Source organism: Mirounga angustirostris, unplaced genomic scaffold (genome assembly GCF_029215605.1).
Source record: "Mirounga angustirostris isolate CCGP_5_RB_7025 unplaced genomic scaffold, mMirAng1.0.hap1 SCAF_2, whole genome shotgun sequence".
NCBI lineage: Eukaryota > Metazoa > Chordata > Mammalia > Carnivora > Phocidae > Mirounga > Mirounga angustirostris.
The window spans coordinates 127000072-127022402 of record NW_026991710.1 but is presented as its reverse complement, the minus strand read 5'-3'; the positions used below and the strand labels follow the sequence as shown (position 1 = coordinate 127022402).

The following is a 22331-nucleotide window of genomic DNA, read 5'->3' as shown; positions in this document are numbered from 1 at the left end:
AGTGGCACACCAGATGGCTAGGCCATGGGCAAGGAGTCAGCAAAGGGGACTGTTCATCAAGGGAAGTACTGGCAGATCTATGAGAACCGCCTTGAATTCAGCTCACTGAGCAGTGACCACAGTCACTTTAGTTTTGCATAGCATGAGTACCATCAGCTTTCAACTTAGCTGAGCCACCGGTGATTCAGATTGTGTATTTAGGGGATCTCTTCGAAGTGAGGGCCCCCATGAGCCAGCAGCTGTACTTTCAGGCAGTGGGGTGGGAGACATGGTTTCCCAAGAGTAACTGTCACCACTTCATGAAAAATGAAGATGCTAAAGCTGCTCCAATTTTTACTTGACCAGGAAGGCCCATTTACTGAAACATGCTGTCTCCAATACCCAAAGCATCTAAGGAGTTGGGCCTCCTTTTGTGGCAGGTCAAAGAGAGTTCTCCTGATTACTAAAGGGATTAAACATTCTAAACCCACCCACAGTCCCAGTTAGTGAGCAGGCCAACTAGTTTTACTGGAGGTTATCAAACACCCCTGTTGGAAGGGTGATAGAAACCAGTCAAAGCCTATGAGATTAAGGGTTCTGACTTGCCAACTAATAGGACATCTATATAGTGAAAATACTGGACATCAAAGGGTAGAGGCCCTTGTGTTAAATCCTGGCCCACCCACTGGTGGCGAATGGCAGGGGAGTTTGTCCTATTAACACTTTTCTAAAAGTAGCAGTGCCCTGGATGGGATAATCTTTGCAACTTTATAGCACAAGCATGTACACATCAATCTCAGGCTTAGCAGCAGAATATACAGTAGTACGCTGGACTGACCCAGAGGTGTGCACACAGGCACACATTTATTCCGAAAGTATAATTTTTCTCCATTGCAAGTTTTGCACAAACCCTATCAGTTAACTTGAATGCTTTATTTCCTTATTTATAGCAGGTTGTAAGATTTTTCTGTAAAGGACCAAGGGGCACAATTAAGGATACTATGTAGGCCTAATGAGCAGAAAATCTCCACAAAATTTTTATTAAGTTGAAACTAACAGTTGTAATTTTTTTTTAAATAATAGAAGTCTTTCTTTTGGGGTTGGTGACATTTCCCTTAGTGTTCAAGTCCGCAATCTCCATCATCAACTGCAAATGTTCACCTATTAATGCTGATTTGTAATGAGATTTTATGTATTGCTTCTTTGAAGGGGTCTTCTCAGGTAGGTGATACGAAACACTGCATTCTTACTGTGTCGCTACAGTGTGCATTGTGCTGCCCCTTAGTGTGGAGTGATGAGTGTGCCGAAGATGGCCTGTCAAAACTACCCAACTCTGCCGCTGCAGGGCCAGAGGCAGCAACTGATAGTACCTAAAGCTGAATGTGGAGCTGTGTTCCAAACTTTGTGTATACGGAGATTTGAATTTCATATAATTTTCACATATGATGAATTTTTTTTCCACCCATATGAAAATGGAAAAACCACTCTTAGCTTGCAGGCCATCGAAAAACAGACACTGGCCAGATTTAGCTCATGGGCAGTAATTAGCTGACACATCCTACAAAAATACAACCCAAGGAGTTTATCACATGGATAGTTAGGGACTGCAACAGCTGCCAGGAAATCACAGGCAAAAAGTCCCCAATAAAGGAAACCAAATCAAGGGAACAGAACAAATGCTAAAAACCTTAATTTATGAAAACTCCGCCTCAAAAAAAGAATTACAATTACATTCTCACAGAGTATATTTCATACCTGACACTATTCCATCAGAACAACTACCAAGATATATTTTATAAACTCACTGGATTAAAAAAAAATTCTTTGGGCTTCTAGCCAAAACAGAAAGTAACTTATTTATAAGGGAAAGAAAATTAGAATAATTATCATCAGACCTTCATTAGCAATGTTTTATGCCAGAGAAAATGCAGTAGCATATTTAAAATGCTCAAAGAAAAAGCCAAGGATGTTCTATCCAATAAAAGTGACTTTCAGATATAAAGCACACTGACAAACTGTACTAAACATGGAAGAATTCAGAAAATAATGCCACGAGAACTTCCTGAGGAATTGACCAGAGAACAAGCTTCAATCAAATTTAACTACAGAGCTTTTTTTTTTTTTTTTTTAAAGATTTATTTATTTGAGAGAGAGAATGAGATAGAGAGAGCATGAGAGGGAGGAGGGTCAGAGGGAGAAGCAGACTCCCCGCCGAGCAGGGAGCCCGATGCGGGACTCGATCCCGGGACTCCAGGATCATGACCTGAGCCGAAGGCAGTCGCTCAACCGACTGAGCCACCCAGGCGCCCTAACTACAGAGCTATTAATGCAAGGACTGAAGTGGGCATTAAGGACCTATATACTTGTAGCAATGAGAGTACTACATAAGGCCTAAAAGGGAGCAATGAGACTACTACATAGGCCTAAAAGGGAGAATAATGGCAATGTGCTCAAGCAATGTTAACAGTACAACTATAAAAATTTAGTGGGCCAGGGCACCTGGGTAGCTCTGTCAGTTTAAGTGTTCAACTCTTGGTTCTGGCTCAGGTCATGAACTCACGGTGGTGAGATTGAGCCCCTTGAGCCCTGTGTCTAGCTTGAGTTCAGTGCTTGAGTCGGCTTCAGATTCTCTCCCTCCTCCTCTGCCCCTCTCCCCATTCGCACACGTGCATTTTCTGCCTCTCTAAAAATAAAATCTTAAAAATTAGTGGGCCATGTCACATTTTCAAAACACTGTCCAATAATTATGTTGGTGATGGTTAGACTACTGTGCATACAATGTGGGATGAATGATGGTGGCATATTCTGTCGTAACATTGTGACACTGAGAATGTCCATGTCTTTTCCAGCTTTTAGAGGCCACCCACTTCCCTTGGCCCATGGCCTTCTTTCTCCATCAAAGTTAGTAACATCAATCAGAACCCTCACATTGCATTATCCCAATCTCTTCTGCCTCATTTTTCCAGTTAAAAACCTGTGTAGTTACATAACGTGCACCCAAATTATCTAGGATACTCTCCCAAGCACCTTTTTGCACATTAGTACACACTTTCTAATACCACTCAACTGTACACATTCAAGAAGCAAAAGCCACTTTAAAAAAAGCAAAAGTCAGTTTCAGATCAACTGTTAGTTTTGCTGCCTAATCCAATCATGCCTGAACACAAAGGTCTTGTTTTTGAAGATTCCCACATCCCTGGTTACAACAGTTGTTTTCCAATGAAAGACCAAAGTAAAATTGTTCCAATTAGAGTCAAGTAGAGAAAAGCCACATGTGAATACTTAGGATCTATGTGTTAAGTTTCTAAGATACTTAAATGGGAAACAGGGAACAGAATTACCCTTTACAGTATTTCCCACTGGTTGGAAGTTACCCACCTTCAAGTTGGCCTAAAAGATAACTTGATTAAACCCGTCATCAGACAGGCTGAACCATTTAAAAAATTCAATCACATATTCTTTCTGGAACCATTTTCAAATGAACACTTGTAAGATAAAACAGATAAGCCAAGCTCTATACAGACGTAGCAAATTGGAGCTTGACTATTATCACTAAATAATGTCCAACACCCAAGATAAAAACTGTTTAATTCCAGGACCCTACCCCCAGTGACCCTTTGTTAGACCCCACTTCTGTCCGCCCTGGAAAGGAAGCCCCTGTCATTTGAGATCCAAATGTACAACTAATGTTTTTTACCGAAAACATTTGCTTCTTCACTATGGGGTATTAACAGGGAATGCCATCCATTCCTTTATTCAACAAACATTGAACTTCTAGGCACTGGAGGTATAGTGGTGAATAAGACCAAAAAACAATCCTCATGGAATATTCTCGTAGACACAAGTAAAAACTACAGAAAAAAGTAACGGGAAATTGGGAATGCCAAATAGGGCACAATTTTTAATAGGCCACGCCTATCATTGGGGTCTACTGAGAGGTAAAGGAGCAAGCTCTGTGGCATGTAAGGGAAGAGTGTTCCACGCATAGGGAAAACAAGTGCCAAAGCCAAGGTAAGAATGTACCTAGCCAGCCCATCCAGGAATAGTGAGGGCAGCCTGGCTAGAAATGTTAGGGGAATGGTAATAAGAGGTCAGGGGCAAGATCAGTTTGGGCCTTGAGTGAACAGACCATCTAAAATTCCTTATGAGGGGACGTAGGGAGGCCAGGTAAGTAGTAACAATCCAGGTAGTCATGATGGCAAAAGTGATCACAATGGAGTTGGTTAGAAATGGTGAGATTCCAGATATATTTTGAATAAACTGGATCAAGGATGACCAGAAGATTTTGGCCTAAAACATAAGGGTGGGTTAAACTGTTAGGATCCAGAATACCATTTTAGACCTGTCAAATGTGAAATGCCTATTTTATATCCAAGTAAAGAGGATAGACAAACCTATAGTTCAAAGGTACAGGCTAGAAATAAAAAATCTGCATGTCAGCTTAATATATTAAATAAGAGTATCTAGGGAGAGTATTGATAAATGTCCAAGGACTAAGCCCTAAGCCTCTCCAACTCTAAAGTCTGAGATGAACTAGTAAAGAGTGGCTACTGACATGGGAGGAAATCTTTAAGATTCCAGAAGAAAATCAACTGTCGGGGCGCCTGGGTGGCTCAGATGGTTAAGCGTCTGCCTTCGGCTCAGGTCATGATCCCAGTGTCTGGGATCGAGCTCCGCCATCGGGCTCCTGGCTCAGCGGGGAGCCTGTTTCTCCCTCTCCCCCTGCTCATGCTCTGTGTCTCAAATGAATAAAATCTTAAAAAAAAAAGAAAACTGTCAAATGTCACTAGAGGCATATAAAATATAGGTCATAAATAGACCATTTAGACTTAGCAAGCAACAAAGTTATTGGCAACCTTCACAGCAACAGCTTAATTTAAAAGTAAAATTAGGTACAAAGAAAATGGATTACTCAAACATCAAACAAAGAACTGCTCATTGTCCAAGAAAAAATAGTTACCTTTTTTGAGTTTTGCTATATAAGGGGTTTGAGAGTAGGGTGTTACCTGGAAGGGTATATTTGTTTGTATGCTCATGGTAGGGACTGGTTGAATATCAATAAAGGTGAAAACTTCTAGAGCCATGAGCTTGATTAGGCAAGGAGGGCAAAAATGCTAATATATGTGGGAATTTAAGTTCTCTTCTCTCATCTACGTTAAATTTTTCATGGTTTTAAGGTCATCAGCTGATCAAAAATGAGAAAGTTGGAAGTGAGAAGGACTACAGAACAGAATGGGTGAATGACTAGAGGAAATACTGGCTAGTGGGCAGCATCAAATACCCACTTATTGACAGGTGATCAAGAACCAATTTCTCTAGCCAAGTTCAACTTCACAGTACTGGTGCACAGTGTGGCATTTTGCTGCTAGAGGGAAAAAACCCAAAACTCTTAAGTCAACGGGCTCTTCCCATTATTCTATCAATCTAGCACAGTGGTTTTTCAAGTCTGGTCCCTGGCCATCACCATCACCTGGAAACTGTTAAAACGCAAGTTTCCAAAAAAAGCAAGTTTTCAGGTCTCACCCTACAACTACTGAATCAGAAACTCTGGGGGCAGAGCCCTGCCATATTTCAACAAGCCTTCCAAATGGTTCAAGAACCATTTAAGGGATACCTGGGTGGCTCAATCAGTTACCTATCTTCCTTTGGCTCAGGTCACATTGGGCTCTTTGCTCAGCTGATAGCCTGCTTCTCCCTCTGCTGCTCCCCCTGCCTGTATTCTATCTCTCTGTCAAATAAATAAAACCTTAAAAAAAAAAAAAAGATTTCCTTTTATTAACCCTCTATACTTCCAGATCACTACAGCTTAAAATGGATCACTACCCTTTTGCAGCTATTTAGTAACACAGAGCAATGGATAAAATCCATACAACAGTCTGGAAAAGTTCACATCACCATCAGTTCAGAATATCTGATTCACCAAGCCCACATTATTTAAAAAGAATCATCAGAAATTAAACATCACAAATACGATTTTTTATTTGTCACCATTAAATGTCTGACTTTTAAACAGATTCTTGGACTGGTGGCTCATATCCATCAGCTCGTTCAACTTTAGCACCGGTCTCATCCCCAGTAGCTTTTCCAGAACTACTACCTTCACCATGAAGCTCCATGAGCTTTCCCACTAAAAGAAAGAAAGAAAATGTTATAGCACCCCATTATCTTACAACAATGGTCTTCAATTCTTTATGGGCATGACAGAAAAAAAAAGCCATCATTTGGACTCAAAAAACCAAGACACCAATGTATCTGGCCACACATTTTTCTCTCAGGAATCCTATGATTTTTCACTTACATTCAAACTTGGGCTTCTTCAGCATTTTTACTTTTCTAACGAACACATCATGGAGTGGATAAATAGACTGACAGGCCTTTTCTATATCTTTTCCGATGCTGTCTGGAATCCTGCAAACCAGTAAAGATAGAAAAGGATAAATTTATACATATTAATACCCACTTCATTTAATCCACTCAAATCCTCATCATGTAAGACAGTCTATTATTACCCCTTTACAGGTGGAGGTTAAATGATCCGAATTATACAGCTAGTTAGTAGGAAAGTTAGCATTTGACCTTTCTGCCTTTTCTATTCCACCCTCTTAGGCAACTGCATGGGAACGTCAGAAAAATGTTAACAGTGTTATCAGTGGACATTATCTGGGACTGAAACATCTTGTCATCATCTATTCCCATACATTATTGACTATGGAAACAAGTTTTGCCTAGTCAGTATATTTTCTAATTAAGACAAAAGCATTTCCTATACTTCAAGTCTCACTATCCACCATGAGATTGCTTCATTCAAATAAGGATAAAGAAACCAAATCACATTTACTGAGCACTTAACATGTTTTCATTTTAAGGAACATAGCCCGACAATTTCACAGACAGGATTTTTTATTATTATTTTTTTGGACAGAGAGAGAGACAGCGAGAGAGGAAACACAAGCAAGGGGAGTGGGAGAGGGAGAAGCAGGCTTCCTGTGGAGCAGGGAGCTTGATGGGGGTCTTGATCCCAGGACTCCAGGACCATGACCCGAGCCGAAGGCAGACGCTCAACGAATGAGCCACCCAAGCACCCCACAGACAGGATTTAAATACAGGTCTGACTCCACCTTGTTTCATATACTTTCCTTCATCTGAGGGATAATCAGATTCAGGGTTATGTGGTATGAGGAAAAAAACACTTACAATTTATTGACCACTTCTTTCAAGTCATTTGTTTGCACCTCTCGGGTCATGATTTCCATCATCTTTTTCCGAATTTGACGGACCTGTTGGTGCTGAGCATAAGAGGTCTTCCGAATCTGATTATTGCGTTTTTTAGTAAAACCAACACAAAATAGACGAAGCAAATAACCATCGGTAGTCTTGACATCAACATGAGCTTCAATCATGGTCTAGTGAAAAAAGATATTGTCAGATGTACCAGGTTTTAATGTTATCAACTTATAGCCCTCAAATTCTAATATAAAAACACTAGAAAAATCAAGTACTCATCATACAATATAAAATAACAGAAACTACAAGCCTAAAGAATTAACTTCCTTGAAGTGAACTTACCCAGTTACTCCAAATCTTACTATCCTTCATAACTAATAAATACCAAATCCTCTCAACTCTCTTCCCTAGGTAACACCTCTATCCCCATCTCAACAGCACCCAGCCCCCCAAATCTTTTACGTGCAGCCTTTAACAGCCTTCCCACGAACCAACTGTACACCGCTGCATAAGAAAACCAGTTCTAAGAGACTCCAGTCTACACTTACTCCTTTTTACAAAATATGTCTGAATATACTGCTATAACACTAAATGCCTATTTTTTAAATGTTCTTCATGATCCAAACTAAAGCCTGATGACGATTAAATATTCAATTTCACAGCTAAAATGTAATAAAAAATCCACTCACTACTGATATTTTTGCCTCAAGTTAAAAAACGAAAATCACCTTAGGTAGCAACAAAAACTGAAATACCTCTGTTGCATTTTGTAAATTGTGTACTTTAGTTTATAAACGAGTAATACACTTAGAGCAAAAGGACCTTAGAATTCTATTTCCAGAAATTCAACCATAAAATCTTCTGGGAATGTCAGAAATAAATGTAACGGTATAATCAGAATGTATCATTTGGGACCGAAACATTTTGTCATCATTCATTCCCGTATACAAAACATCCCCAAACTGAAAGGTTAGCCAGACACACCTGACCAATGTAATTATTTCCTGTAATAACAATGCTTTCTAAATGCTTTGTGTCAAGTGCTGTGCTCAAGCATGTTTAATGGCTCTTTTATCTTCGTAACTCCAAGAAGTGATACTCCTACCTACCTACCATTTTAGATAAAGGAATCAAAGCTTAACAAGCTTTATGTCACAACTGGGAAATGGAGCAAGGATTCCAACCTCACACCAGAGGCTCTGCCACTCTTAGCAACTCTGATAACCCACTTTTAATACAAGTAAATAAATAAATCTTGAACTCCACTTAAGTAAGAGGATGGCTTGCTCACTGCTTGACTCAAGTTCAAGAGTGCCAATCCCAGGGTCAGCACTCAATAAAAGCTAGAAAACATCAAGGATTTGAAATGAAATCTACATATGCTCCTCCTTCTCCTAACAGGGCATCCTTGGCTATGCACGCCAAAGCACCATGCACACGAAGGAACTTTTGTTCTCACCTGCCATTTTTTGACCATGGAGCACATTTTGTCACGGGTAAGATCCATGCCATGGAAATTAGTCAGGCAGTTTTTGCCCTGAACATCCTCAGTAATTAGCTTGAATTTTCTAAATGCAACTTCATCGTTCTGCAAATCAGCAAGGCTCACTTCAAAAACACGACCCTTGAGGCCATCAGATGCGATTTCTATAAAACAAGAAATTGTCTTATTAACATTAGGAACCACATAAAGTCAAGCCAACAAAGAACATTCATGCATAAAGTTGAACTTAGAAACTTAATTGTATATAAAGATCCTGGCTTTTGTGAACCAAATCCACGTGGACACCAATGACTTACTGACAATTCTCACTAGAAGCTCAAAAGTACCTAGGCACATTTTCTTAGTAATTCTAAAAGCACCACCTTTCTTCTACAAGTGTTGTACGAAACAAGCACCACCGTGGCCAAAGCTGCAACCAAGAGCTATTTCCTTAATTCTCCCACCAGTAGACCTTAATTTAAAAAAATGCAAAACAAGAATAAAATACTCACTGGTTCCTTGAGTTCTTGTGACTAATGTTTTTCCAATATTTCTTATATTGAACATAGCTGGTGCTTTCACATCATACCAATCTTTCTTAGAAAATGGATCAACCCTGTATTTTAAAAACATTTAAGTTTTATCGCAAATCACGTAATTCTCACTGAATTTTTAAAACTTTCCTCACTCTAATGGTTTTAAATGACTAACTGGCATGTAAGCAACTGGGGTGTAAGAACCTACTCCTCTCGGTGAGGTGAGGGGCGCATATTGCAAACCTAGCTCTTCCCCACGATGTCTGCTTCACTATACACAAACCGGACACTTTGAAAGTTTACCACAAACGTACACACTCCCCACCCCATCGGTTCTTCGGCTACACAAGCAGCATTGCCTCCAAACAACATGCACGTCTCTTGAACTTTACTGGTACGTGAAGACACGTACTGGTAACCCCGGCTCTTCAGGGATTCACACGAGCTCATGAGAACGCCGAAGGTCCCACCTGGGCCAAGAGAGGAAGGGGTGCGGGGTCCCGGCTGAACAAGAGTGACTTCCTCAACTCCAGCTCTCGGGAGCAGTACCCTCTATTACCCGTGGAATTTACAAGGCCGGGAAGCCCACAATACGGAACACCCCATCTACGAATAGCGTCGGCAATTTAGCTCAAAACGGGGGGCGAACAAGGCCAGAAGGCCAAAGGCAAGAAGCCGGCCCGTGGCGACGCAGCACCCATACCCGCCAGGCCGCCGTTCTGGGTTTACCAACCCTGCACGGCCCTCGCAATCCAACGGACATCCTCACCATCCGGCCCACACCGCCATCCAGAACCCACCCGCCGAGCCCAGCATGACCCCAAAAAGCTGGGGGCCAGGACAGAATCCACTTACACTTTCTTCTTGGCTCCCTTTTTGCCGCCTTTCGTAAGGCGCTTGTTTTTGCCGACCGCCATGGCGCTGCTCAGGGAGCCAAAAGGGCGGAAGTTAAACTCACGCGAGAACTTAGGCGTCCTGGGCGAGGCGGGCCATCTACGCGACCTTCGATCTTGCGTTTTTCCGGCCTCAAGAATATCGCGACAACAGAAAGAGGAACTCCGATTGTAGCTGCGACAGCGCCCTCCCGTGTGTGGAGACTGCGCAGCACGCCGCAGGCGGCTCTCCAGGACGCGGTGCTCGGGAGGGGCGGGCGCTGGCGAGGGCGGCCTGGCGTGCGAGCCCGTGGTTGCAGTTGGTTTCCGTGGCTCTGAGGCCCGGAAGTAAGTTTCCGTGGCAGGAGGCGGCCTCTGCGCGTAGTGAAAAGCGGACTTACCGGTTTACTGTCTTTTCTGGAGACTATGGGAGTCGGAATCAGACAGCCGATCCAGTTTCAAATGCTAGTTTCGGTATTTAGCCTGGTGACTTATCTATGCTTCCGTTTCCTCGTATTTAGAAAGGAGATAGTAATATAATCTGCCTCATAAAGTTGTCAGTAGGATTAAATAAATTAGTGGGATTTAAATAAGTAGTATTAAATAACTGTGGAGATACTACTAATGTTCCGCATGTTGATAGGACTGCTGGTTGGTGGGGAATGTTCACTTGTGAACATCAAGTTACCCCCTTGTGTACTTTTCTATACTTTATTATACACTGATATGAAGTTAATGATTGTTTCCTTGGGGGACTGATTCCACTGTCCCAGATTTTTTAATTTTTCAAGAAAAGCTGGGAATCACCAAACTTCATTTTTTGCAACTGATGCAAAAAAAAAAAAAAAATCTTTTTAATTATAGGGGTTTAACAAAAAACATCCTGGTTAGATGTGGCTCATAAGCTTCAGGCGGTGCAGTCCCGGGAAAGCTGGTCCATACAGGCCTGGTATTCAGCTAGAGGTACGTTGAGTTCTGGTCTCTAACTTCCCCTCTCGCAAAAACCCTGCGACCCAGCCAGAAACCAGGCCCCACAAACCTTTAATCCTGTAATCCCTTTCAGTCCTAACGTCCATCCCCTACCTCCTACTACTCCCACCATCCAAGACAGTCTCCCTAAATCTCCAGTCCTATCCTGAAATCTTTCAGTAATCCCATTAATCTAAGGTGCTTATATAGCATAAAGTCCTTATTTCATAACAATACGAATATATTTAACACTACTGAACTGTGCACTTAAGAGTGGTAAAGATGGGGGGCGTCTGGGTGGCTCAGTTGGTTAAGCGACTGCCTTCAGCTCAGGTCATGATCGCAGGGTCCTGGGATCGAGCCCCGCATCGGGCTCCCTGCTCGGCAGGGAGACTGCTTCTCCCTCTCCCACTCCCCCTGCTTGTGTTCCCTCTCTCGCTGTGTCTCCCTGTCAAATAAACAAATAAAATCTTTAAAAAAAAATAAAAAAATAAAAGAATGGTAAAGATGGTAAATTTTATGGCTTGGGGTTTTTTTTTTTTTTAAAGATTTTATTTATTTATTTGAGAGAGAGAGAGAGAAAGCAAGGCAAGCAAACAGACTGCTGCTGAGCAGGAGCTTGATCCCAGGACCCTGAGATCATGACCTGAGTTGAAGGCCCACGGTTAACTGACTGAGCCACCCAGGTGTCCCATGGTTTGGTTTTTCGTTTGTTTTTCTACCACAATTTAACCCAAAAATCAAGTCGATAGCCAAGCCAACAAAAACTCTTTTATCTGGCCCTCATCTGTTTTCATCATCACTACATCTTGGCCTTTACCAGCTCCCCCAACCCGTTTAAAATTCCCTACCCGGGCGCCTGGGTGGCTCAGGCGTTAAGCGTCTGCCTTCGGCTCAGGTCGTGATCCCAGGGTCCTGGGATCGAGCCCCGCATCGGGCTCCCGGCTCAGCGGGAAGCCTGCTTCTCCCTCTCCCACTCCCCCTGCTTGTGTTCCCTCTCTCGCTATATCTCTGTCAAATAAATAAATAAATAAAATCTTTAAAAAAATAAAATAAAATAAAATAAAATTCCCTACCCTAGGGGTACCTGGGTGGCTTAGTTGGTTAAGCATCTGCCTTCTGCTAGGGTCATGATCCCAGAGTCCTGGGATCGAGGGGCTCCCTGCTCAGCGAAGAGTCTGCTTCTCCCTCTGCCCCCACCCCTGCTTGTGCTCTTTCTCTCTCTCAAATAAAATCTTAAGAATAAATAAATAAAATAAAATTCCCTACCCTGAACAGTTTTCTCTTCCCTTCATTCCTTTTCCCTTAGCAGCAAGTAAATACCTGTGCATTTTCAAGACCGCTCAGCCTCATTTCTTCTTTCAGTGAGATTGAGTCCCCAGACAAATAGGCTTTCCCTCAGACCTGTTCCCAGAAGACCTAGCTCTACTTCACTTCTTAGTAACTATGGATTAAAACTGTTCCTTTCTTACTGTGAGCAGGAGTGACAGAGCAGTCATTTTCTTATTTTTAGATTTTACCAACCTATAAAAAAACAAAAGACAACTGCCATTTACTATCTGTATCACTTCATTTTTAGATTATATTTTGACCCCAAAATAAAAATAAAGAACATATCCTCTAAAAAGTCAGTCCTTTTAAGTAGATAAATCAACTTTATGAAAACCTCTTTAGACCATATTTTTTTTTTTGTCTTACTGCAGACTGGTGAAAACTAGTGACCAGTGGAAATCGGTGAGTCCTTCTAAATATAATATTGAATCTAATAAACTCTTTATTAATTCCACACTTATAGTAACCTTGACTAAGTTTACTTTATGGGTGGCAGTTCACTTAGTTTAAAACCTTCCCAGTGGAAAATGTTATAGACCCCAAGGCTACCTATTCCAGAATAAAAACCAAACTTGTCTTCTTCCCAGTCTGATTCCTCTTTCTGCCCAAGAGTAAAAAAGCCACAGAGGAGGCAGTAACGAAGTCCGTTGCATCTAGTTTCTTCTAGCAACACCAGCACCTAAGGGATTTGTCAGAGGTACATATTTGAATCCTCTGTTTTGTAATAAAAGCTTTTTTAAAAAAAAATTGTGTTCCTTGACACATTAAATGGTGCAATTATCAAAACAGATAATGAAAGACAGCACAGGGCATGTGAAATCAGGTTATTGGGTCTCAACCATCTGAGAATTTTAAAATTCAGATAGAATAAAATGGAACAGAAAATTGTCAGACTGCATCAAACCTAGTAAAGTGTCAAATTGTTTCATTAATTTTCTTTTCATCTGTGACTAATCTCTTCAATTGATCTAGTGATTTTTAGATTTTGATTACTGTCTTATTTCTAAAAGGTTAACTTAGTTTTTCTTCAATTTGTGTCACTTTGTAGCTTCTTATTCTTTAAAGGCATCTTCAATATAGATTTAAACCAGTAAGCATAATTGTCTTATAGTCACTGTATGATAATTCCAGTATTTGAATTCTCTGTCAGTCTGTTTCTATTATCTATTTTTGTGTTGGCTCTCTGATTATAGTTTATCTTTGTGTACTGGTCATTGCATTTGAAAACTAATATTTGGGGTACCTGGGTGGCTCAGTCAGTTAAGCATCTGCCTTTGGCTCAGGTTTTGATCCCAGGGTCCTGGGATGGAGCCCTGCATCAGGCTCCCTGCTCATCGGGGGAGTCTGATTCTCCCTCAACCCCTCCCCGCTGCTGGTGATCGATCTCTCTCTCACGTGTTCTCTCTCTCTCTCTCAAATAAGTATATACAATCTTTTTTAAAAAGTGAAAACTAGTATTTGTGGGAATAATTTGAGGCCTATGATGAAGATACCCTCTTTCAGATAAGATATGCATATCCTTCTGCCAGAGTCCTGCAGGCATTTAAACCAGCTTTTTTTGGCTTTAGGCTTCCTTGGCCACCCAGGAGGTTCAAATCCAGTGATAATTCCTTATAGGTGTCCTACTCTATATTCAGCTCTTAATGGTGTAACCCTGTGAGGTCACAGTTTGCTGAAGGGAGGATCTCCTGTTAGACTTCACACCTCCTATGGATCCTGGGATTGGATTTATGTCCCTGTCATCCAGAGTGACTATCCAAGTCAGTGTTCCAATTATCTGGAACCAGAAAATACACTTAGGGCAAAAGTAGTTTGGTATTTATTTATCTTGTTTATTCCTTTTTTTTCCTCCATCCTGTTTTGGACACGTAATTCCTTACTAAAAAGAATACATTTTATTATTATTTTTTTAAGATTTTATTTATGTTACACCCAATGTGGGGCTTGAATTTACAACCCTAAGCTCAGGAATTTCATGGTCTACAGACTGAGGCAGCCCAGCGCCCCCAAGAATAGCATTTTAAGTAGAGTTTTGGTTTGGAAAGCTTGGGGAACAGTCGATCATTTATTTAACTGATGTTTAGAAATTTCTTCCATAGATGGAAAAATTTGAGGAAATCTTGCTTTGTTATCTTAAATTTTTAAATTATGCATTCTGTTCATCATCCTGATAAAATAAATGCAAATTTATGTCTTTTTACTGATGACATTATCTTAATGCTTAAATGGTATTACTAAATTTTAACCAGATTGCAGTGAAACTAGTGCTCTCTCATTCATCCCTGTTGGTATTTTACAGTAAGCGATTTGAAAAGTAATTTGTCCATGTGATTCAAAAACCATCAGTGTCCTGCAAATATATCATAAGGAAATAAATCAAAATTGGGGAAAAAGCTGTAGGTGTAAAGATATTATTCAGTCTTAATCACAAAATTAGAAGATGAGAAATAGGGCGCCTGGGTGGCTCAGTTGGTTAAGCGACTGCCTTCGGCTCAGGTCGTGATCCTGGAGTCCCGGGATCGAGTCCCGCATCGGGCTCCCTGCTCAGCGGGGAGTCTGCTTCTCCCTCTGACCCTCCTCCCTCTCATGCTCTCTGTCTCTCATCCTCTCTCTCTCAAATAAATAAATAAAATCTTAAAAAAAAAAAAAGAAGAAGAAGAAGATGAGAAATAACCTAAATGCTTTAAAATAAGGAAATGGAAGGGATGCCTGGGTGGGGCAGACAGTTAAGCCTCAGACTCTTGGTTTCAGCTCAGGTCATGCCCTTGGGGTTGGAAGATGAGCCCCATGTTGAGGCCCGTGTTGGGCTCCAAGCTCAGCCCAGAATCTGCTTAAGACTGTTTCTTCCTGGGCGCCTGGGTGGCTCAGTCATTAGGCGTCTGCCTTCAGCTCAGGTCATGATCCCAGGGTCCTGGGATCGAGCCCCGCATCGGGCTCCCTGCTCTATGGGAAGCCTGCTTCTCCCTTTCCCACTCCCCCTGCTTGTGTTCCCTCTCTCGCTGTGTCTCTCACACAGCTGTCCTCTTTCTCATGGAGACCTTCATTTTCTTTAATACATCTGTGATACTGTGATTTATAATAAGAAATATATACATTTCCATCTTGGTCTGGGTTGCTGGTACAGAACTCCAAAAACCCTAAGTGATGAGATCAGTAAAGGTATCTCTTGTTATATTACTAGTTTTGGATGCACCTAAGGATGGGGGCTGGTTGCCAGAACCAACTCTGTGATTATAGGGTTGGAATTTTCTGTCCCCATAGGGAGTTGGGCTGGAGGTTGAGTTCATTCACTAATGGTCAGTGGTTGATCATGCCCATGTAATGAATCCTCTTTAAAAATCCAAAATGGCAAGGGAGCACCTGGGTCACTCAGTCCATTAAGTCTCCAACTCTTGGTTTCAGCTGGGGTCATCATCTCAGAGCCCTGGAATCGAGCTCCATGTTCAGTGGGGAGTCTGCTTCTCTCTCCCTCTGCCTCTCCCCCTGCTCGTTCATGCTCACTTCCTCTCTAAAATAAATAAATGAATCTTGGGCACCTGGATGGCTCAGTCGTTAAGTGTCTGCCTTCGGCTCAGGTCATGATCCCAGGGTCCTGGGATCGAGTCCCACATCGGGCTCCCTGCTCAGCGGGAGGAAGCCTGCTTCTCCCTCTCCCACTCCCCCTACTTGTGTTCCTGTTCTCACTGTCTCTCTCTGTCATATAAATAAATAAAATCTTAAAAAAAATAAAATAAAATAAAATAAATAAATGAATCTTAAAAAAAAATAAAAATAAAAACCCAAGGTGACAGGGTTCAGAGAGCTTCTAGGTTGGTGAACATGTGGAGATGTGGGGAGGCTGGTGTGTTTGGAGAGAGCATGCCTATACATCTCCTCCATCTGGTTGTTCCTGAGTTCTCTCCTTTTATAATAAATCAGTAATTTAAACGTTAACTTACTAACTTAGTAAAGTAAGTAAAATGTTTCTCAGAGTTCTGTGAGCCACTCTAGCAAATTAACCCAAGGAAGAGATTGCTGGGACCTCAGATCCATCAATCTCAAAGGATGGAGCACTTCACCTGTGGGATCCGATGCCATCTATGGGTAGGTAGTGTCAGAATTGAGTTCCATTGTAGCACATCCAACTGGTGTCTGAGAATTGCTTGTTGGTGTGGGAATGACCCCCATCAATGTGTTTCAGGATCATTTAACATTATTTTCTCCCAGTCTGTAAATACCTCCTGATCTCATTTCCTTTTCCTCTCAGCTGCAGCCCATGGTTGCTCATGTGAGCAACAAATTTTCTCACCAAAACTCTGTACTTCCTTGTAGGCTTAACCTTGTCTCACCCTACCCAGAAAACCCTAAATCTAGTTCAGTACACAGTCTACCTTTGTGATTGTATAAGTCCCAGTTTCTTCACTCCTCCCTGTATTGACCTTGTTCAGTCCTTCCTACACAACTGCTTGATCATGGACTTGCTTTGGTCAAGAGACATTAGCAACTCTGACTCAAGCCAATGGCTTAAAATATGCTGGCATTGGGGCACCTGGGTGGCTCAGTCAGTTAAGCGTCTGCTCAGGTCATGGTCCCAGGGTCGTAAGATCGAGCCCCGCATCGGGCTCCCTGCTCAGCAGGAAGCCTGCTTCTCCCTCTCCCACTCCCCTTGCTTGTGTTCCCTCTCTTGCTGTGTCTGTCTCTCAAATAAAGAAATAAAATCTTTAAAAAAAAAATGCTGGCAATGGGGCACCTGGGTAGCTCAGTCAGTTCTAAGTGTCCAACTCTTGTTTTCGGCTCAGGTCATGATCTCAGGGTTATGAGACTGAGTTCCCTCTGAGCATGGAGACTGCTTAGGATTCTAGATTCTCTCTCTCCCTCTCCCTCTGCCCCTCCACCCTGCTCGCTTGTGCTCTCTCCCTCTAAAAAACAAAACAAAACAAAGAGCTGTCTGCTCTTTAGAACATTTCTTAGTTCCCTAAGAAGCCTAAGTTAGCAGGCTGGAGAATGAGAGATCTTTTTAAGTAGATTAAGTAGCCGCAGTTGAGGTCTCTCCAGAACATTATTCTGCCAATCAGACATTTGAATAAGTCCATCCCAGACCATTTAGTCCAACTAAGCCGGCCTGGAACAAAAGAACCACCTTGCTGACATTTAGAATTGTAATAAATAATAAATTGTTGTTTTAAGTCATGGAGAGTTGAGAGAATTTGTTTTGCAGCAAAAACTAACATGCATTTTCTCTAACCTTACATTTACCCTTACCTTCATAGCATGATTAGGGAAAACTGCACATTTGAGGCTGGAGCTATTAGAAATTAATCATATCACATCTCACCTGGGTTCTTGCAGTCCCTGTCAGTCCTTTTACCTGTCAGCTACCTTCCCCTACCTCTCAAAATGTCTTACCATTCCAGTTCGTCACCCTGATCCTCCCATCCCCAATTCAGTCCTATCCCCTGTCATTTTTAGAATATCATTTTGTTGCCTGCTTGAGATAATGTGGAGCTTGCAGGCTACAGCAATGACTCTGGATGTTTTCCTGTGCAGGCTAAAAAGCCATTGGAGATTTTCGAGCAGTGGAGTGACACTCCAGCTCTTGTGTGGAAAATACAATGTAATAGAGCAAGAATAGATTTAAGAAGTTAAAAGAGATGATGGTAGCTTGGTTTTAGGGAGATAGAGGAGGAAGTGCAGAGGGTGGAGAGTGGTGGGAGACAGGACACCATTCATGGAGATTAACTGCAAATGACATCCTCTGGAGTAGTGAAATGCAGTTGCCATGGGTAGAGGGATGCCCTGAAATTCTGGTTATATTTTGAAGATAAGAACCAACAGAATTTGCTAAAGAATTGTGTGAGAATTAAAAGAGGAATCAAGGATAATCACATTGTATAATAATGATTTTTTTACATTGGTGCTTACCTGTCCTACTCACTCTGAGCAGAAGGCAGACTCTGTCCTAAATATCTTTCTTTGTATACTGGAATGAATGAATGAATGAATGAATGGCTCAATTAATGGGTGAATCCTGATTAACATTTTTACGTTAGAACAGATTACCTATTTTCTTTGAGAAAATAGCTTTCTCCTTGCTTTTCTATTTACAAAGTGAAAGTATTGTATAATAATGAGGTTTCATTGTATTCTAGATGGGATTATTAAAAAGTACCCGACACTAGTGCTTCCCCAAATACAGTCATCAGAATGATCACCAGTCAACAAACTATTATCAGTTGGCAATGAAATAAGGAGTTTTTGAAGAATGAAGTCAATTGTGTCACTAAACACACTATTCAGCTGGCTTTCTTTTTTTTTCCCCGTAGTAAAACTTCGTTAAGGAAGTAGTACGCTGATTTGCATTCTGGCTTAAGCTCCTTATCTTGTTGCCAGTTGGCACCTTTTGTTACACTACAACAAACGATCAGCTGGATTTTCTGAATGCTATTGAATATTTTATTGGGCATGCCAAACATAGTAGAGGACTGGTAAATTTCTTAAAGTCCCAAGATAATCTGCAGAGTTATATAGAGGGGATGATGTATTTGAAAATGAGAAAATTGTTTTTGAAAGGACTTTAAAACGTTTAAAGGCAGCAAGATATAGTGGAAAGAACATGATTTTGTACCCAGACCTGGTTTCAAATCACTGCTGTGTCACCTGCCATGTGACTTTATATTGTCTTTGTTTTGTCACAGCTAAGTGGAAATAATACCTACCTCCCTGTGGTTATTGCAAGGTTTAAGTGACAATATAAATTAGAAGCCTAGCACAGGGCTAGCATGTAGGAGGCACTCAGTAACTATTAACTCTCCTTTTCTCTCTTTCCAAAACAAAGATCAGCTGCCCAGTCACACTCTTGTCAACACCTCTCTATTGTTAACCTTATTAAATTTCAAGTGTGTTCTTATTAGAGTCCTTTCCCCTGCTCACATGGTTTGTGTGGTTTGTTAGGGATGGCAGATATGAGGAATTTGTTCCAGGAAGCAGAGCAGGAGAATTGAGAAAGAAAACTGAGATTAAATCTGTACACACGGGGCGCCTGGGTGGCTCAGTCGGTTAAGCGTCTGCCTTCAGCTCAGGTCATGATCTCAGGGTTCCAGGATCGAGCCCCACATGGAGCCCCCTGCTCAGTGGGGAGCCTGCTTCTCCTTCTTTCTCTGCTGCTCCCCCTGCTTGTGCTCTCTCTCTATCAAATAAATAAAATCTTTAATAAATAAATAAATCTGTACACAGTGATATTAATGTCATTACAAAAACACCATAGTACAATCAAACCAGATTCCTTACGACCATTGCTATCACTAAGAAGAGCCACACATCCAGAGGATACTCACCTTTTTTTGATACCCACACAACCATTCTTGTTGCTATTTTGAGTGAGAATTGAAACCACTTTCCTCATACTGTAAGAGTACAAGTGGTAGAACTTTCCTTCTAGTCAACAACATTTCACAAGGTGAAAATCAAGGGCTAGAATCTATTATTGTCACTATTTGGTATCATGTAGACTTGGGTTCATGCTCACCCTGTCGTATAATAGTTTAACTTCAGAGAAGTTTTTGATCTTTCTGAATCTGTTTCCTCCTTACTTTATTAGTTGGAAGTTCAGTTCAAGGCCACCATGTTGTACATCTGTAGGGAGCACCTCTCATAGAGATTGCACAGGGAGTTAAGCAACTACTTGGTTCAGAAACCGTAACAAAGGCTTAAATAATAATGGCATAAACAAGGTAGAAATGATTTCTTACTTATGAGAGAGTCCCACTATATACAGTCTAGGACTGATGCCCAGGCTCCATAGTGTTCAGGACTTAGATTTCAGTAGTCCATTCAGTCTTATTGCTATACCCACCATCATGTGTTACTCTTGTCCATATGGCCCAAGACAAAAAAAATCAATATTTATTCCAGTAGGGAGAGGGAAAAGCAAGGAGGAGGGCACGTTTCTCACCTTGCAGAATACCATCTACAAGTTCTACACCTCCATTCTTCTCCTGTCACATTGTTGTCCATAGCTGCAAAGAGAAGCTGGGAAATAGAAATCTTAGCAATATAGCCATGTGCCCACCAAAAATTTTATTACTTTCCAAGAATGGAAGAATGGATATTTAGGAACAGCTATTTTCTGTCTGCCTTACTTATAAAGCTTTTGTGAAAATTAAATACATACCTGATACAAAGTAGATGCTCAAGAAAAATTTTCCTTTTTTTCTCATTCTTCTCACCATCTTACCCTAAAAGGGAAATTTTTTTCCAACAGCCATTCATTAGCAATACATTTACAACACATCAATAGGAATTGTGTAGGAGTGACTGGCTTCCTCAGTCAGTAGAGCATGTGACTCTTCATCTTGAGGTCTTTCGTTCAAGCCCCACATTGGACACAGAGCTTACTTTAAAAAACAGTTGGGGGCGCTGGGTGGCTCAACCCCACTCATGCTCTGTCTCTCTCTCTCTCTCTCAAATAAATAAGTAAAATTTATTACTTATTTATTTGAGAGAGAGAGAGAGCAGGAGCAGTGGGGAGGGGCATAGGGAGAAGGAGAAGCAGGCTCCCCGCTGAGCAGGGCTCAACCCCAGGACCCCAGGATCAGGACCTGAGCTGAAGGCAGACGCTTAACCAACCGAGTCACCCAGGTGCCCCTAGACTGCTTTTTTTTTTTTTTCTTAACTGACTAATCACAAAGTTCAGCTCTCAGTTAAAATGGGGAACACTATGGCGGTGCCTGGCTGGGTCAGTTGGAAGAGCATGCGACTCTTGATCTTGGGGTCGTGAATTTGAGCCCCATATTGGGGTGTAAAGATTACTAAAAAAAAATAAACTTTTAAAAATAAAATAATAAAATGTGGAACACTGTTAATGAATGCGTGAAAGGTGCTGCAACAATAATAGACTTGGAAAAGGCACCGGAAACCGTCTTGAATGTGCTGATTGTGATTAGAAGCTTGGTTCATAAGAAATGAGTACAATAATGGAAATGTTGATAAGCAAATTCATGTAAGCAGCTCAGGGGACCCCAAGATAGGATCCAAATTACTACAAGAATCACTTTGATCTGTCAGGTAGGGGATAAATCAGTGGTCTGGGGAAGAAAGGATCTTGGTTCTAGAGAGAATTGAATCTGGGCCTGGGTGGAAATATTTTGACTAACAAGAGAGAATAGTGACCTCAAAGGTCAGAAATAGAAGAAGGGTGCTTTTGACAAAATGGGGAGTAAACAAAGGATGATTTTAAAGAAAATGCATTCATTTACTCATTTATGTGTTTATTCACTCATTAGTGGCAGGCACAGTGAAATCGGGGGAGAAACATAAGATCTGCGCTCAAAAATCGTAATATGCTATGGCAATTGAATAACGTAGGCCTGTATGCTTGCACAGTACCTAATCTATATATGTATTCCACTCAATGACACCTTCAAATGGTACAGTAAGACAGCAATGTGCATATTACCATAAAATCCATGTACAGTCAAGTCAAATTACAAAGCCTTCAAAAACACTGTGCACGTTGTTTAAATTTTTGGTCAGAATAAATACCCACATATACACTTCCTACCTTCTACTCCCAAAATCAGTATTGCAAATAGCATAGAGTCTCCTCTTAAATAGCATGGAGATCCTCTTAAGCAGGGTGTTTGCAGTGGTATTCACTGCAACAAAATTTTTACTTGTAAATCAGATATTTATTTATGTAATAGTATTTTCTAGCCAAATAGTGACCTTTATCCTCTCAGTACGTTCTTTATTTTGAGGCCTTCTCAAAAATTGTGATATTATGATATTTGCAATTAACTGACATGGCTTCAATCCCAACTTCCCCACCAACTAGTCATGTAATCACAGACAAGGCACTTAATCCCTCTGAGTTTAAGTCTCTGTAAAATGGAGCTAGTAATTCCTGTCCTATCCACCACACAGGATTATTGCCATGCTCTCAGCAAAAGTAAAAAATAT

General features: G+C 41.2%; 2 protein-coding genes and 2 non-coding genes across 4 annotated transcripts in view; 1 reads left to right on the top strand and 3 right to left on the bottom strand.

The window, feature by feature from the left end:
• Positions 1–813: 813 nt before the first annotated feature.
• RPS3A (ribosomal protein S3A) lies at positions 814–10308 on the bottom strand. Its single transcript, XM_045880322.2, has 6 exons — positions 10078–10308; positions 9199–9302; positions 8663–8850; positions 7174–7382; positions 6278–6387; positions 814–6106 (listed from the first exon to the last, which is right to left on the bottom strand). The coding sequence occupies exons 1-6, from the start codon at positions 10137–10139 to the stop codon at positions 5985–5987; spliced, it is 795 nt and encodes a 264-aa protein (XP_045736278.1). The 5' UTR covers positions 10140–10308; the 3' UTR covers positions 814–5984.
• LOC123849152 (small nucleolar RNA SNORD73) lies at positions 6599–6670 on the bottom strand. Its single transcript, XR_006791978.1, has one exon. It is a non-coding gene; the product is annotated as a small nucleolar RNA SNORD73 (small nucleolar RNA).
• On the bottom strand, positions 8070–8142 carry LOC123849151 (small nucleolar RNA SNORD73). The gene has a single exon (XR_006791977.1). It is a non-coding gene; the product is annotated as a small nucleolar RNA SNORD73 (small nucleolar RNA).
• Positions 10309–10435: 127 nt separating the features above from the next.
• The window catches only part of LRBA (LPS responsive beige-like anchor protein), an 841444-nt gene continuing 829548 nt past the window's right edge, over positions 10436–22331 (top strand). The window contains exons 1-3 of the mRNA XM_064585149.1: positions 10436–10568; positions 10959–11057; positions 12767–12797. The gene's annotated coding sequence lies outside the window, so the exon portion shown is untranslated. The remainder of the gene's footprint in view (positions 10569–10958; positions 11058–12766; positions 12798–22331) is intronic.

Coding starts and splice junctions, on each gene's coding strand:
- RPS3A (XM_045880322.2), bottom strand. CDS start 10,139: ATGGCGGTCGGCAAAAACAAGCGCCTTACGAAAGGCGGCAAAAAGGGA. Junction 8,851..9,198: donor CACAAGAACTCAAGGAACCA/GTGAGTATTTTA, acceptor CTTGTTTTATAG/AAATCGCATCTGATGGCCTC. Junction 6,388..7,173: donor AAAGAAGTGGTCAATAAATT/GTAAGTGTTTTT, acceptor ACTGGTTTGCAG/GATTCCAGACAGCATCGGAA.